Consider the following 12647-nt stretch of genomic DNA (forward strand, 5'->3'; position numbering starts at 1 on the left):
GGCTTACAGAGGCACACCCAAGTTCATTTCAATACATGCCTAGTTGCATCTTAAAACACAGTATCTTCCTAAGCTTGGATACTTTCCGACCAATTAGATGAATCATAATCAAATATCCTTCAAAAATTCGCCCTCTTCCTTCCCCCTCTTAATCCTAAATTCTTCTTCACCAATTTCTTCTTTCTTATGTATGTGTGAATATGAAGGCTCAAATACAGAAACAAATCTTGCTGACTGCATTTCTATTGGTTGTGTGTATGTGGTTGAAGGATTGACCACGTTGCACTGATTAGCCAAACAGGGAACTCATTGCCTGAGGCTAATTCTGCTACTGAGGGACTGTTCCACTCTTAATAAGTGAGAAGTCTTTGGGAGCAGAAATCATCCACAGATCACGAGGAAAATAAGGAAAGGGGTCTCTCCTCTGTGAAGGACACAAAGTACCTGCAGATATCCAAAGGCTGCAAGTGGACTTTTCTTTTATTTACCTGGTGAGCTTTTTGTTATCTGTGTTGGCAGACCTCCCTTACCTTTGATATACAGGTAAGTGTCACAGAGTTTTCCAGAATGATTATCCTACACTTTTTTCTCTTACAACTGTTATCTAACCTTATAGAAAATGTGACATGCATTTTATGGCTTGCAGACCTCTTTGCTATTCATCAGAGACCAGATTTAAATGTAGGTCTTTTAGCCATAGAATCCATCCTCATTGGAATGTGTATTTTGCAAAAGATTGGTACTTCCTATCTTTTTTTATAGGTACTTCCCAGGCTTTACTGTGGCCTGGAATTGGACTGACTGGACTGACAGTTATCTGGAAACCTTTTCCCAACTTGTACTGTGTTTTAAGTATGCTAGCAATAATTTACCTGGCATTACACTTCCTGAAGTCTGATCCAGGTTAAAAAGACAATCTGTATGAGGTTTTCATTCTTATCTCTTACCATGGTTTCTTTCCCTACCTTCAGGGACCCCTCAACACAATCCTGACCCCCATGTGTCCCAGAACACCCTGAACAAGAAACATCATCAAGAATAGAAAACCTGGGGGCTGGAGAGATGGCTCAGAGGTTAAGAGCACTGGCTGCTTGCTCTTCCAGAGGTCCTGAGTTCAATTCCCAGCAACCAAGTGGTGGCTCACAACCAATCTGCAATGGGATCAGATGCCCTCGTCTGGTGTGTCTGAAGACAGCTACTGTGTATTCACATAAATAGAATAAATAAATCTTTAAAAAAAATAGAAAACCTGGTTAAGAAAATCCCCCAGAAGGTCAGGGCACCAATTTTCTTCCAGAATACCCAGCTTTCATTCCCACTTTATAAGGCACCCCTGAATAAAAGCAGGAGAGTTTTTTTATAGAAAAACTCAAGGCCTAGTTACAAAGCAAGTGATTACAAAAGCAGATTCTATTTTAGTTATTAATTTAGTTAACTATCTCATAGTTCTCAGAACATAGCAGGAACAATGAAATGATTTATGATGTGGAAGTCACAAGATTACAGAGGAAGAACAAGTAAAAAAATGACTTTTAACTTGGAATCAAATTGTAACACTATGATTCATCAGCAAAAGGAAGAAAAAGTGGAGTCTGTTAGCTCATCACCAATACAATTTTGATTTGTTTCCTTTGTATGAGACAGGGTCTCATTAAGAACCCCAGCTGACCTTGATTAACTAAGAACATAATAATGTATGATACATATGGAATCTATAATAGATAGCAGAATAGATGTATCCTGTGCATTCGGACCACTATTCCCAGCATGATAATCTTCTCTAGAAGAGGGAGCCTAGAAGTCATGTGATACAGGGCTGGTTAGAAGTAAAGGAGGATGTGCTTCACAGGATTGCTTCTCCACAGCAGCCTAGACTTGTCTGTCCTGGGATCACTCCGACCATCAAAGGAATTGAACTGAGGCTATCTGCTCAGAGTTGCTTCTCTTGTGACAAATGTCTTGAGTATAATACGTTTTACTTTACTGAAACTGGGTTAGTGGAGCTGGAGAGATCACTCAGTTGTCAAGAGCATAGGTTTAGAACCAGGGTTCATTCCTAGCAATTACACGGCTAAATACAGTTCCACGAGAACTGAAACTCTAAATAGTTGAGTATAAGCTGGGACCTGGCATTTTCTTGGGTTTTTCTATAAATCAGAGCTTTCCTGAGTGTCCTGACATATAGATTAAAACAATAGTGATATAAAAACATAGTTCTATAGTAGGAGGGAAAACGAGAAAGTTGTTTGAGTTACTATTTCAGACAGTAAGCAAGCAACATTATGTGATATAAAGAATCAAGTCTATATTCTAGAATATAGTTTCAGAGGAAATCAATCTTAAATCTTGAAAAAGAATAAAAAGACAGTCTTGTTAGTCAGGGCCATATCACACCACTTAGATCTTCTATTTGGTAGAAATAAAGTAAGGACAGTAATTTGGTTTCACAGTAAGTTCAGCTTTTTATCCAGATTCTTCATTGCCTGGTCTGTGAACTCGAAAAATGTCCAGACAGGACATTTATCAATCATCTAAAACTGATTACCTCAGTACTCATTGCTAATATTATGTACTGTCAAAGCAGGGAAGATATCAACTTCTCTTTGTCCCATCCCTTTGTGGGCTGTGACTACACACGTTTCAAAGTTGGTCACAGAAGTCAAGTCTTGCACAGGTGCAGCTTAATTTGAGAGTCCCAATAGGAAACAGAAGTTGGAGGACAATCATTTATGGTCTATTTTTCATTTCAGTGAACAGTCAACGTCCAGCCTGGGAGAGTTGAAGAACTGACTTCCTGCATGTGGCAGCAGAGACAGCATTGGGCATTCAAATTAATTCTAAATTTCATAATATGATCTAGCCTGTGCTAGTGGAGATATGGTTCTAATCAGAAATAAATAATCAACAGCACTTGTGAAAAATGAAAAAAAAATTGTTAATGACTGGGAAGTATTGGAGAATGAAAACAATTAAGAGACAATATCAGAGATGCATTTAAAGGAACTCACATTTAAAAAGAGATACAGCATTTAAAAAATACCCACGTAGCCATACAGATTTTAAAAACAGCAGGCCATTCCCTGATTGGAGAGAATGGCATTATGAAGACATTGTGTGACCTTGCCCTGTGGGCAATGCTAGCTGTTGAGATGTGTAGCCAAACACATACAGCTAAAACCAATGGCATGTTTCTCAGCCCTCTGAGCTGAAGTAAATTTGCAAGTGGATCAGACACATATGCAAGAGTGCCCTCTAGCTGGAAACTCAACATTCCTTGGATCAAGGTAACCTACTCAAATTATATGCCAACCAATCTGGTCTACTTCCTTTCACATGACATGAATTAGGTAAGGGTCCATGATTCACCAAAGAATGATGCCCTGGACTCAAATGGTATGTAAACGTAGAGTGTTTTATTCTGTTAAAGTCTAGCATGCTGGGGGTCCAAAGTTAAAGTTTAAATAATGACAAGTTTGCAATTATTATCATCTTAGCTACAGGCCTAGGAATAGGGGAAGCTTGGAACTCTGGGGAACAATTGTAATTCTTGATTCTTTCTGGGATGTGGTTATCCTTTTAAATTTGTTTTAGCAATGACTATACAGTGTCTTCTTACTACCTGCCTTTGGATTACCAATAAAACACTGGGGCAAAAAAGGCCAGAGAGCTCTGAAGAGTAAGTGAACAGAGAATGTGAGGTGTGTATAGAGAGTGTGTATGTGAGTGAAAGTAGAGTGCATGTGGTGTGTGTGAGATATGTGATGCGTGTGTGTGAGTTAAAGGGGAATGCACAGCCATGTGTAGGAGTGTGAGAGTTTGAGAAAAGCTCACAGGAGAAAAGCAGAGTGTGCAGGAGAATGGAGATTGTGTGCAGCTTCAAGCTGTGAGCAATCAAGAGAAAGTAAAGAGAGAGAAGGGAGAGTAACTTTAAATCTTGAAAAATTACATGCCAGTTTGTACCCAAAATGTATTCTGTGTTTATTCATTATGTGCCTTCCAGATATCCCTGCTCCCAGCTGAAAACTCCAATCCTGTGTTGAGGCTAGACCTTGAATGACTGTGAAATCCTGAAACTGCTGTCTCCACTTTCCAAGCACCATGACTACAGGCCTGTGCCACCATGTCTAGCTGAGGTGGCTTCCACTTCATTTACTGAGTCATTAGAGACACAGCATGAGTAAGACAAGCAGTTCCACATATATATTCAGTAGTGACTTAGCACCCTGAGTCTGGGTTTCACCATCTAGAGAATAAGGACAGAGCTCTGCCCTAGTCCTTTGGAGACTTATAACAGACACTATGATGAAGCAAAACAATACTGCTCCTAAACTGAAAGACAGTGGAGTTGAAGTTAGCAGGGCTGCATTTCATGGTAGACTTCTCTTACTAGAGTTAGGACCACAGTCTGTGTCCTAGCTACCCTAACCCGAGAGACTCAGCCTCTCATCCTCAATAAGCCAATGAAAAGAACTGATGTATCTAGCTGTGACACACCCACCTATAATTCTGGTAATATGGAGGCAAGGTGGACAGAATTCTCTGATATTCTAGAACAGATAAGTGTCCCAGGCCATCCAGAGACTCATAGTGAGAATACTCTTGAAAATGAAACAACAAAAATGAGTAAAATGAAAGGAGACAATTACTCATGAAAATTGAAAACAGATTAAGAGATTTGTTCAGCATGACTGACTTGAAACAGAATTTTCTCCCTTTTCTAAGTCCTTAACAGAATTTGAGCTCCTTGCTCTCCTGAAAAGTATTTCATTAACAAATAAATATTTATTATGCACAGAAGTCCTTACCTGGAGGAATGAATCATTTATGAAAACGAGATTCCATGAGAAATTCAAAATTCATGGGGTCCACTATTATACTACCAAAACCAAAGGGAGAGATGGGAATGTCTCCTTTAGAATATCCAATTCCAACCATCCAGGCATTATACAGGGTTAATGCTGTAGGAACTGAGAGGCTTTGTGTGCAAATTGTGGAGACTGCCACATGGGATATGCAGGCTGCTATCACTGACAAATCTGTGTAGTTGCCTAGATAAAAATGAGGGGAAGAACTGGACAGGACTGAAGCATCACAGCTGAGTGGATACAGAGTGCAATAGAGGCCAGCTGGTGTTCAGGTAAACCCCGAGGACTCCATTACAGGGGCCTTTTCTTCCTCTTTCTTCTACATCCAAAGCCCCATCCCACCCCCTATAGTTCATCCATACTGCATGGTTCTGCCTAAATGCCAGACTTTCACAGTTTTAGGGTGACTTCTGTTTGAGGTCCAGGCTCACGTGAAGACAGATTTGATGTCACCTAGAGTCACCACCACTCAGAGTTACTAACAAAGTTTTGCCAGCATCTATGAACCAGAACAGAAGCCCATTCAGCAAACCAATCTTCATGCATACAAGTTCCTTTTCTCTCCTTACAGGAAGCAAAACTCACATCAGAGGTACACCTGGCACGCATTGTTGTTGGCTCCTACTGCTGCCAAATGAGTCCAGAAAACAGATTATATTTGGAAAATTTCAATAAAATGAGGTATGCTGTTTCTTTTTGTTATTTTTCCTTGAGACTGTCACTATAAATTATGACTATCCAAGAATTCACTATGTACACCACCATGGCCTAAAACTCAGAGGCTGTCCTACCACCATCCCTAATGTCCTGGGATTACAGGAACGCACCTCTAACAACAGCTGAGCTGTTTTGTCAATGACTTACATTTGAATCAAAGAATGAATGACAAGGTAAGAATTAAAGAGTAAACCTCATAGTTTTGATGTTCAGTAATACCTACTGAAATTTTATAATAATAATTTAAACTGGCAATTCATTTCATATGTTCTCAAAATTGGGGTTCTTTGTTTAGTTAATTTCCTCCTGTAAAAAATATTTCAATTGTGTTTGTGGATATACCCCTGTGTCCTGGGTGTAGGAAGCAGTGAGAAAACACCTAACAGGTGTCTTTTTCTATTTCCTTTGTGTGAATTCTAGAGATAAAACCCAAGAATGTTTTGACTACAAGTGATATCATTGTTCCTTATTTCGTTTAACATGTTTATATACCGCTGGTGTGTGACAGGCATAAGCCAGAACCTAAGTATAGAAATCAGAAAAACATTTCTAGATAATATGGGTCTATCAGTGATTGATCTCAGGTCAACAGGGTTAGAGGCAACCAGCTGGACCCATTGAGACAGTTGTCTGGCACTCATTTCTGATTCTGGGAAAAGTGTTCTGAAGAAGTGTTTCTACCTAAGAATGAAATAACATAATCTAAAAAAGACTTAGCAATACATCATTTTTTTGCACATAAAATTTATAACCAATGTTACTATTTCTCTCCATTCTTATATGACAATATGTTTACAATCTAAAAAGAAGACAATGTTTTCTGGTGAAATGTTTCTTTCACCAAATCTTATCTGACCATCTATGAAAAGACTCAGTGTGAAACACCTTTGGTGTGCAAGGTTGGCAAAATAACACTGATCATCCTAAAAAGATTGCCAAATGTAGATCACACAGAGTTGTCTTCCCATCTCCACTTATGTTTGGGGGCCTAAAAGCCCATTATCACATCACACACAACACAAAACAAAACAAATAAATAAAATGTGTCTCATTGTTCTTGCATAATTAGCATATCTAGATAATTCTATTAGCAGGCAGTACTTCAAGAGGAAGTGCCAATGGATAACTAATGGGGATATGAAGGAGCATGAATTGTCAAATTACACATACATCTTTACATGGTATCACTTCAAGCTATATTGTGAGATATATAGTTGATGGCTGATTGTTCTATGTGATTACATTTCTAAAAATGCATGAATTTGGGTATATACATTAGATTCTTGAGGGACATGAGAACCTCCCTTGGGGGTAGAGTATGCTGAAGGCACACACCATACAGTTTCAGGGCCCAGGATTCTACCAGGAGCTGATCCTTCTTTGATCACAAAGAATTCTGTTTCAGAATCACTTGGGCCTGTCCTCCCATGAATTATCTCCCTGTCTTAAGCACTCAGCACCATTTCCTCTACTTCCTCCTGGAATCAAGGTGGATAGCTTACACGTCCATTATTCAACTTGCAGAAGGGTGAACTATCTACTTCACAGACAGAACTGTTCCAAGGAGATTACCAATTAAAGTGAGATTTAGGATATAAAATATGATTTCTGTTTCCATGAGATCGAATTGGTATCAGGGTAATATCGACGAATATATACCTGTTACCCAGATACTCCAGCAAACTCTAGGAGAAAAGAAGGAAACAGAAGAAAATCACTATGGAGCACTATTGTTAGGTAGCACATCTTCCTCAGAGGGAAGGTGAAAAACGGAAAGCTGTACTAGGTAAAATTGTCTACATGAACAGAACAGATAGCCTACAAACATACTCAAACTAAATATTCTTTGTGCTCTGATCACTGGGTCCAGGAAGAAAGAAATTAAAGACTTTCTAACAGTCAATGAAAATGAACTCACACCAAACCCAATAAAAACAAACCAAAGAACACAAGAAGACATCATTCACCATGGTCATGCAGGCTTCCTTCCAGAGATGCAGGAATGGTCTAATATATAAAAACCCATCAATGTAATCCACCAAATAAACTGGGAGGAAAAAAAATCACATGATCATATCAGTAGAGGCTGAAAAAGTTTTGAAAAGATCAAAGCCACTTTATATCAAAACTCTTGAGGCGATCCGGGATATCGCATACATACCTAAAAATAATAAAGTCAGTATGCAGCAAGCCAATAGACAACATCAAATTAAGCTCAGAGAAACTTAAAGAACTTTCACTAAAATCAGGGATAAGACAGAGATCTTGGTCTATGAAATATAGTACTTGAGGTACTAACTAGAACAAGAAGACAACAAAGGAGAACAAAAAGAAACTAACTGGAAAGAAAGAAGTCAAGTGTCATTCCTCCCAGATGATATGATGGTATAAATATATCATTCCTAAAATTCTTCCTGAGAATTCCTACAGCTGATAGACATCTTTAATATGTAATATAATATATATATAATAATATAATATAAATATATCATTCCTAAATATAAATATATCATTCATATATATATATATATATATATATCCTAATGATATATAAATATATCATTCCTAAAATTCTTCCTGAGAATTCCTACAGCTGATAGACATCTTTAATATGTAATATAATATATATATAATAATATAATATAAATATATCATTCCTAAATATAAATATATCATTCATATATATATATATATATATATATATATATATATCCTAATGATATATAAATATATCATTCCTAAAATTCTTCCTGAGAATTCCTACAGCTGATAGACATCTTTACCAAAGTGACTGGAAAAAATGTCAATGAACTCAGTAGTAATAATTCATACAAACTATAAATATCCCAAGAAGAAAGTCAGGGAGATAATGCCCTTCATAATTTTGACAAATAATAAAATATATCTTGGTGTAGCATGGGCCATGTAAGTAAATGTATGGCAAGAACTTCCTATCACTGAAGGAAGAAGCTGAAGAGGAAATCAGAAGAGAGAAAGATCTCCCATGCTCATGGATAGGTAGGATTAAGACAGTGGAAATGGACATTTTACCAAAAGCTTTCTAAACTTCAATGCAATTCCCATGAAAATTCTAACAAAAATATTCACAAACATTGAAAGAGAAATACTCACCTTCATATAGAAAACCAGGAAATCCAGGATAATCTGAACAACTCTGAAAGAAAACACACTGTTCCCAACCTCAGGCTGTCCTAGAGAGCAAGAGTGAGAAAACTGCGTGGTGTTGGGACAGAAACAGACAAGGTGGCCAATGCACAACTATACACTCTTGCTCTTTGAAAAAGAAATCAAAACCATACAGTGAAAAAAAGATAAAATCATCTTCAACAAATATTGCTAATATAACTGGATGTCTACATGTAGAAGAATGCAAATAGATCCACATATCTGACCCTGCACTAAAACCCTACTCATGTAGGATCAAGGACCTCAACATAACAGCAGATATATTATCTCTCATGGAAGAGAAAAGTGGTCAAGGAGACAGTTTCCTGAGGAGAACAGCAATGGGTCAGGCATTAAGATAAGCAATTGATAAATGGGACCTCAGGAAACTGAGAAACTTCTGGAAGGCAAAAGACACTGTCATTGGGACAAAACAGCAGCATACAGATTGGGAGAGAATCTTCACTAACCCTTCATCTGACAGGGGGTTAATATTCAGCATTTCTAAAGAGCCCAGGAGGTTAGACAGCAACAACCCAAATACCCCAATTAAAGCCTAGGGTACAGTGCTAATCAGAGAATTCTCAGCAGAGGAGCTGTGAATGATCAAGGAATACTTAAATAAAATTTCAGAATCTTTACTCACCGGGGAAATTCAAACCAAAACAACTATGAGGATTAATCTTACAACCGTGGGAACTGCTAACATCAAAAACTCAAAAAATAGCACATGCTGGATAGAATGTGGAGCCAGGGAAACACTCTTCTAGTGAGACCCACTCTGTCCCATGCTTGGGGGCCAAAATGCTGAGGCCCAAGCTGCTGCTCCGATCTTCAGGTCAGGGTCTACCAAAAGAGTTCAAGAACGGAGACAAGACAGAGGTTCTGATCAAGTCTCGACTCCTTTATTGTCTCTTGTCTCTCCCTCATTGTCTTATTTGTCTCTTGTCTCTCCTTTTTTCTCTCTTCATGTCTCTCTCTTCGAAGGGAAGCCCAGGGTATTTATACACTTTGTCACGTGCCTTGTAGGCACGTGGTATATTTACACGTGCAGGTGTAAATATGACATATACGTTACAGGTGTGTAGGTGTGTATAGTGTGGATAGCGGTGCACTGTGCACCTTGCAGGTATGGACAGCACATTCGTCGTTCAGCTGTGGGCACTAAACAGCAAAACAAGATATGTGGGATAAACAAGATGTTATCAGAGTGTGCTTCAGCTGTTGTAGGCTGTTGAAAAACAAGTCTCATGTCAGGGTATATGGCTCAGGATGGCTGCAAAGCTGATAGCCGCTTTCTGCTACAAGTCGGCTCTCAATAGTCTTCTATTGTTGGTGGGTGTGAAAACGTAAAGAGCCAGTTTGGAAAACATTTTGTTACTTTCTAAGAAAAGTGAGAATAGTTCTACCTCAAGACCCATCTATATCACTCCTGGGGATATACCCCAAAAATGTTCAACTATACAACCAGGACACTTGGTCAACTATGTTAATAGTAGCTTTATTCATTATAGAGAGAAATAGAAAAAAAAAAAACCTTTCGAGTCCCTCAACCGAAGAGTGGTTAAAAAATGTCACTCATTACACAAGGAACACCGAATCCTTAACAGCAAAGACATCATGCAGTCAAATGGATAGAATAAGAAAATCTCATCTTGAGTGGGATAAGCCAAACACAAAAGTCTGTGAATGTTATGTACTGACTTATAAGTGGATATTACAAATAATGTATAGAATAACCATAGTAAAATCCACAGACTCAAAGACTGCAAATATGTAAGAGGGCCAAGGAAGGATGGTTGGATTTTTCTCATAAGATTTCAGTGGTGGGTAGTGGAAGGAAACTGGGTGGGAGAAGAAATGGGGAAGAAAAATGTGGGTGGAGGGAGAAAGGGAGAGGTGGACGGAAAGCAGAGGGGACAATAGGAATCTGGGGTGTAGGGATTCAGAAGAAATCTCAAGGACCTGCAGGAAACCTGGGACAGGAGAAACCCAAAGAATGAATACTGCAAGGGTCTAGCTAAAACTCCTAGAAGTGGAAGATGTCGATCATGAATTGGCCACTTCCTGTAGCCAAGCAGGACTCCCAGTGCAGAAATAAGGACATCATATCACCAAAATTATATTCCATTTAATATCTGTCCTGTTTATAAGACAAATAGAAACAGGGGTAGTTCAGAGAAGAGAGTGGCCAAACAATTGGCCCAAATTGAGACCCATTCCATATGGGGCAAAAACCAGTCCCTCACACTATTAATAATATCATGTTACGTTTGCAAATAGGATTGCAGCACACCTCGCTTCTGAGGGGCTATGACGAAGAGTTAACGGAAATAGATGCACAGACAAACAGCCCAGCATCAGACAAAACCTGGCGAGTTGTGTGGAAGAGATCAGGGAAGGACTGAGGTTCCCAAAGAAGACAGGGAATCCACAGGAAGACAACAGAATCTACTACCCTGGAATCTTGATGCCGCCCAGATACTGAACAACCAACCATCCAAAGTGAGCATGAACAAGACCTAGGCGCCTCTCATATATGTAACAGATGTGCAGCTTGGTCTTCATATGGGTTCCCCAACCACTGGAGTACTGGCTTTCCCTGAATTTGCCACCTGTAGACCCTGTTCCCCTAACTGGGCTGCCATGTCTGGCCTCAGTGAGAGGATGTGTCTACTACTGTGAAAAGGCTCACTCACATTGATGACATTTGTAGGGTTTCTCTCTTCTTTTAAGCTTCTGGAGGTTAGAGTTTAGAAAAAAGGCTTTAGCACATTCACATTTGTAGGGTCTCTCTCCAGTATAAATTCTTTTATGTATTTAAAGACTACTGTTTCGTTAAAAGGCTTTCTCACACTGATTACATTCGTAGGGTTTCTCCCCCATGTGAATATTTTTATGTGTCCTGAGACTATCTTGTTTGGAAAAGGCTTTATCACATTCATTACATTTGTAGGGTTTCTCTCCTGTATGTGTTCTTTTACGCTTCTGGAGGTGACAGTGTTGGGAAAAGGCTTTTTCACATTGATTACATTTGTAGGGTTTCTCTCCTGTATGAATTCTTTTATGAATTTGGAGACTAATATGTTGGGAAAAGGCTTTATCACAGTCATTACATTTGTAGGTTTTCTCTCCAGTATGAATCCTTTCATTCATGTGAAGATTCAAGGGATGTAAGAAGGCTTCATCACATTCATTATATTTGAAGGGTTTGTCTCCACTATGAATACTTTTATGACGTTTAAGATGACTGTGTTTTGCAAATCCTTTACCATGTTGATTACATTCATAGGGTTTCTGTCCAATTTCTGTGCTTTTACTTATCTGGCTACTTGTGTAAGGTGCAAAGGCTTTGACACACTGAATAACTTCATAAGGTGTCTTTTCTATATGAAAACTTTCATGTCTTTGAGCATGACTGGGAGCATGTAAAGAGAAGGCTTTACCACATTGTATACATTCAGAGGGTTTCTCTGTACTCTGACTTCTTTCATGCCTGAGAAGAAAATTGGCACACATGAAAGCTTTACCACAGTGATAAATACTTTTGTCTGTAAGAATTCATGGTACTATTTGTCTAAATATAAAGAGGAATCAGACCTTAAGATTTTATCACTTTGTTTACATTCATGCCGTTCCCTTCATTATGGGTTGGTTTTCATTTTGAAAGATACCTGAGATTCTATGAGCATTCATTATATGGCTCAGCCTTATATATTCTTTTTGAATCAAAGGTTTTTCTCACACTTGATAAAAAGTGGAAGAATTCAGAGCTTTAACACACTAACTATATTTGAACTGTTTCTATACTGTGCATCATATTATATTTGCAAAATGAATCAGGAGAAATAGTAGCATTTCTATATTCCTAATACTCAA

General features: G+C 38.5%; 1 protein-coding gene across 1 annotated transcript in view; it reads right to left on the reverse strand.

Annotated features, from left to right (window-relative positions):
- The window catches only part of LOC143437292 (uncharacterized), an 85898-nt gene extending 73611 nt beyond the window's left edge, over positions 1 to 12287 (reverse strand). Inside the window, exons 1-3 of the mRNA XM_076922102.1 lie at positions 11849 to 12287; positions 8715 to 8794; positions 7155 to 7267 (exon numbers count right to left, since the gene is read on the reverse strand). Coding sequence (XP_076778217.1) covers positions 7155 to 7267; positions 8715 to 8794; positions 11849 to 12287 — 632 coding nt within the window. The remainder of the gene's footprint in view (positions 1 to 7154; positions 7268 to 8714; positions 8795 to 11848) is intronic.
- Positions 12288 to 12647: the final 360 nt, after the last annotated feature.

Source organism: Arvicanthis niloticus, chromosome Y, assembly GCF_011762505.2.
Source record: "Arvicanthis niloticus isolate mArvNil1 chromosome Y, mArvNil1.pat.X, whole genome shotgun sequence".
In the NCBI taxonomy this organism is placed as follows: domain Eukaryota; kingdom Metazoa; phylum Chordata; class Mammalia; order Rodentia; family Muridae; genus Arvicanthis; species Arvicanthis niloticus.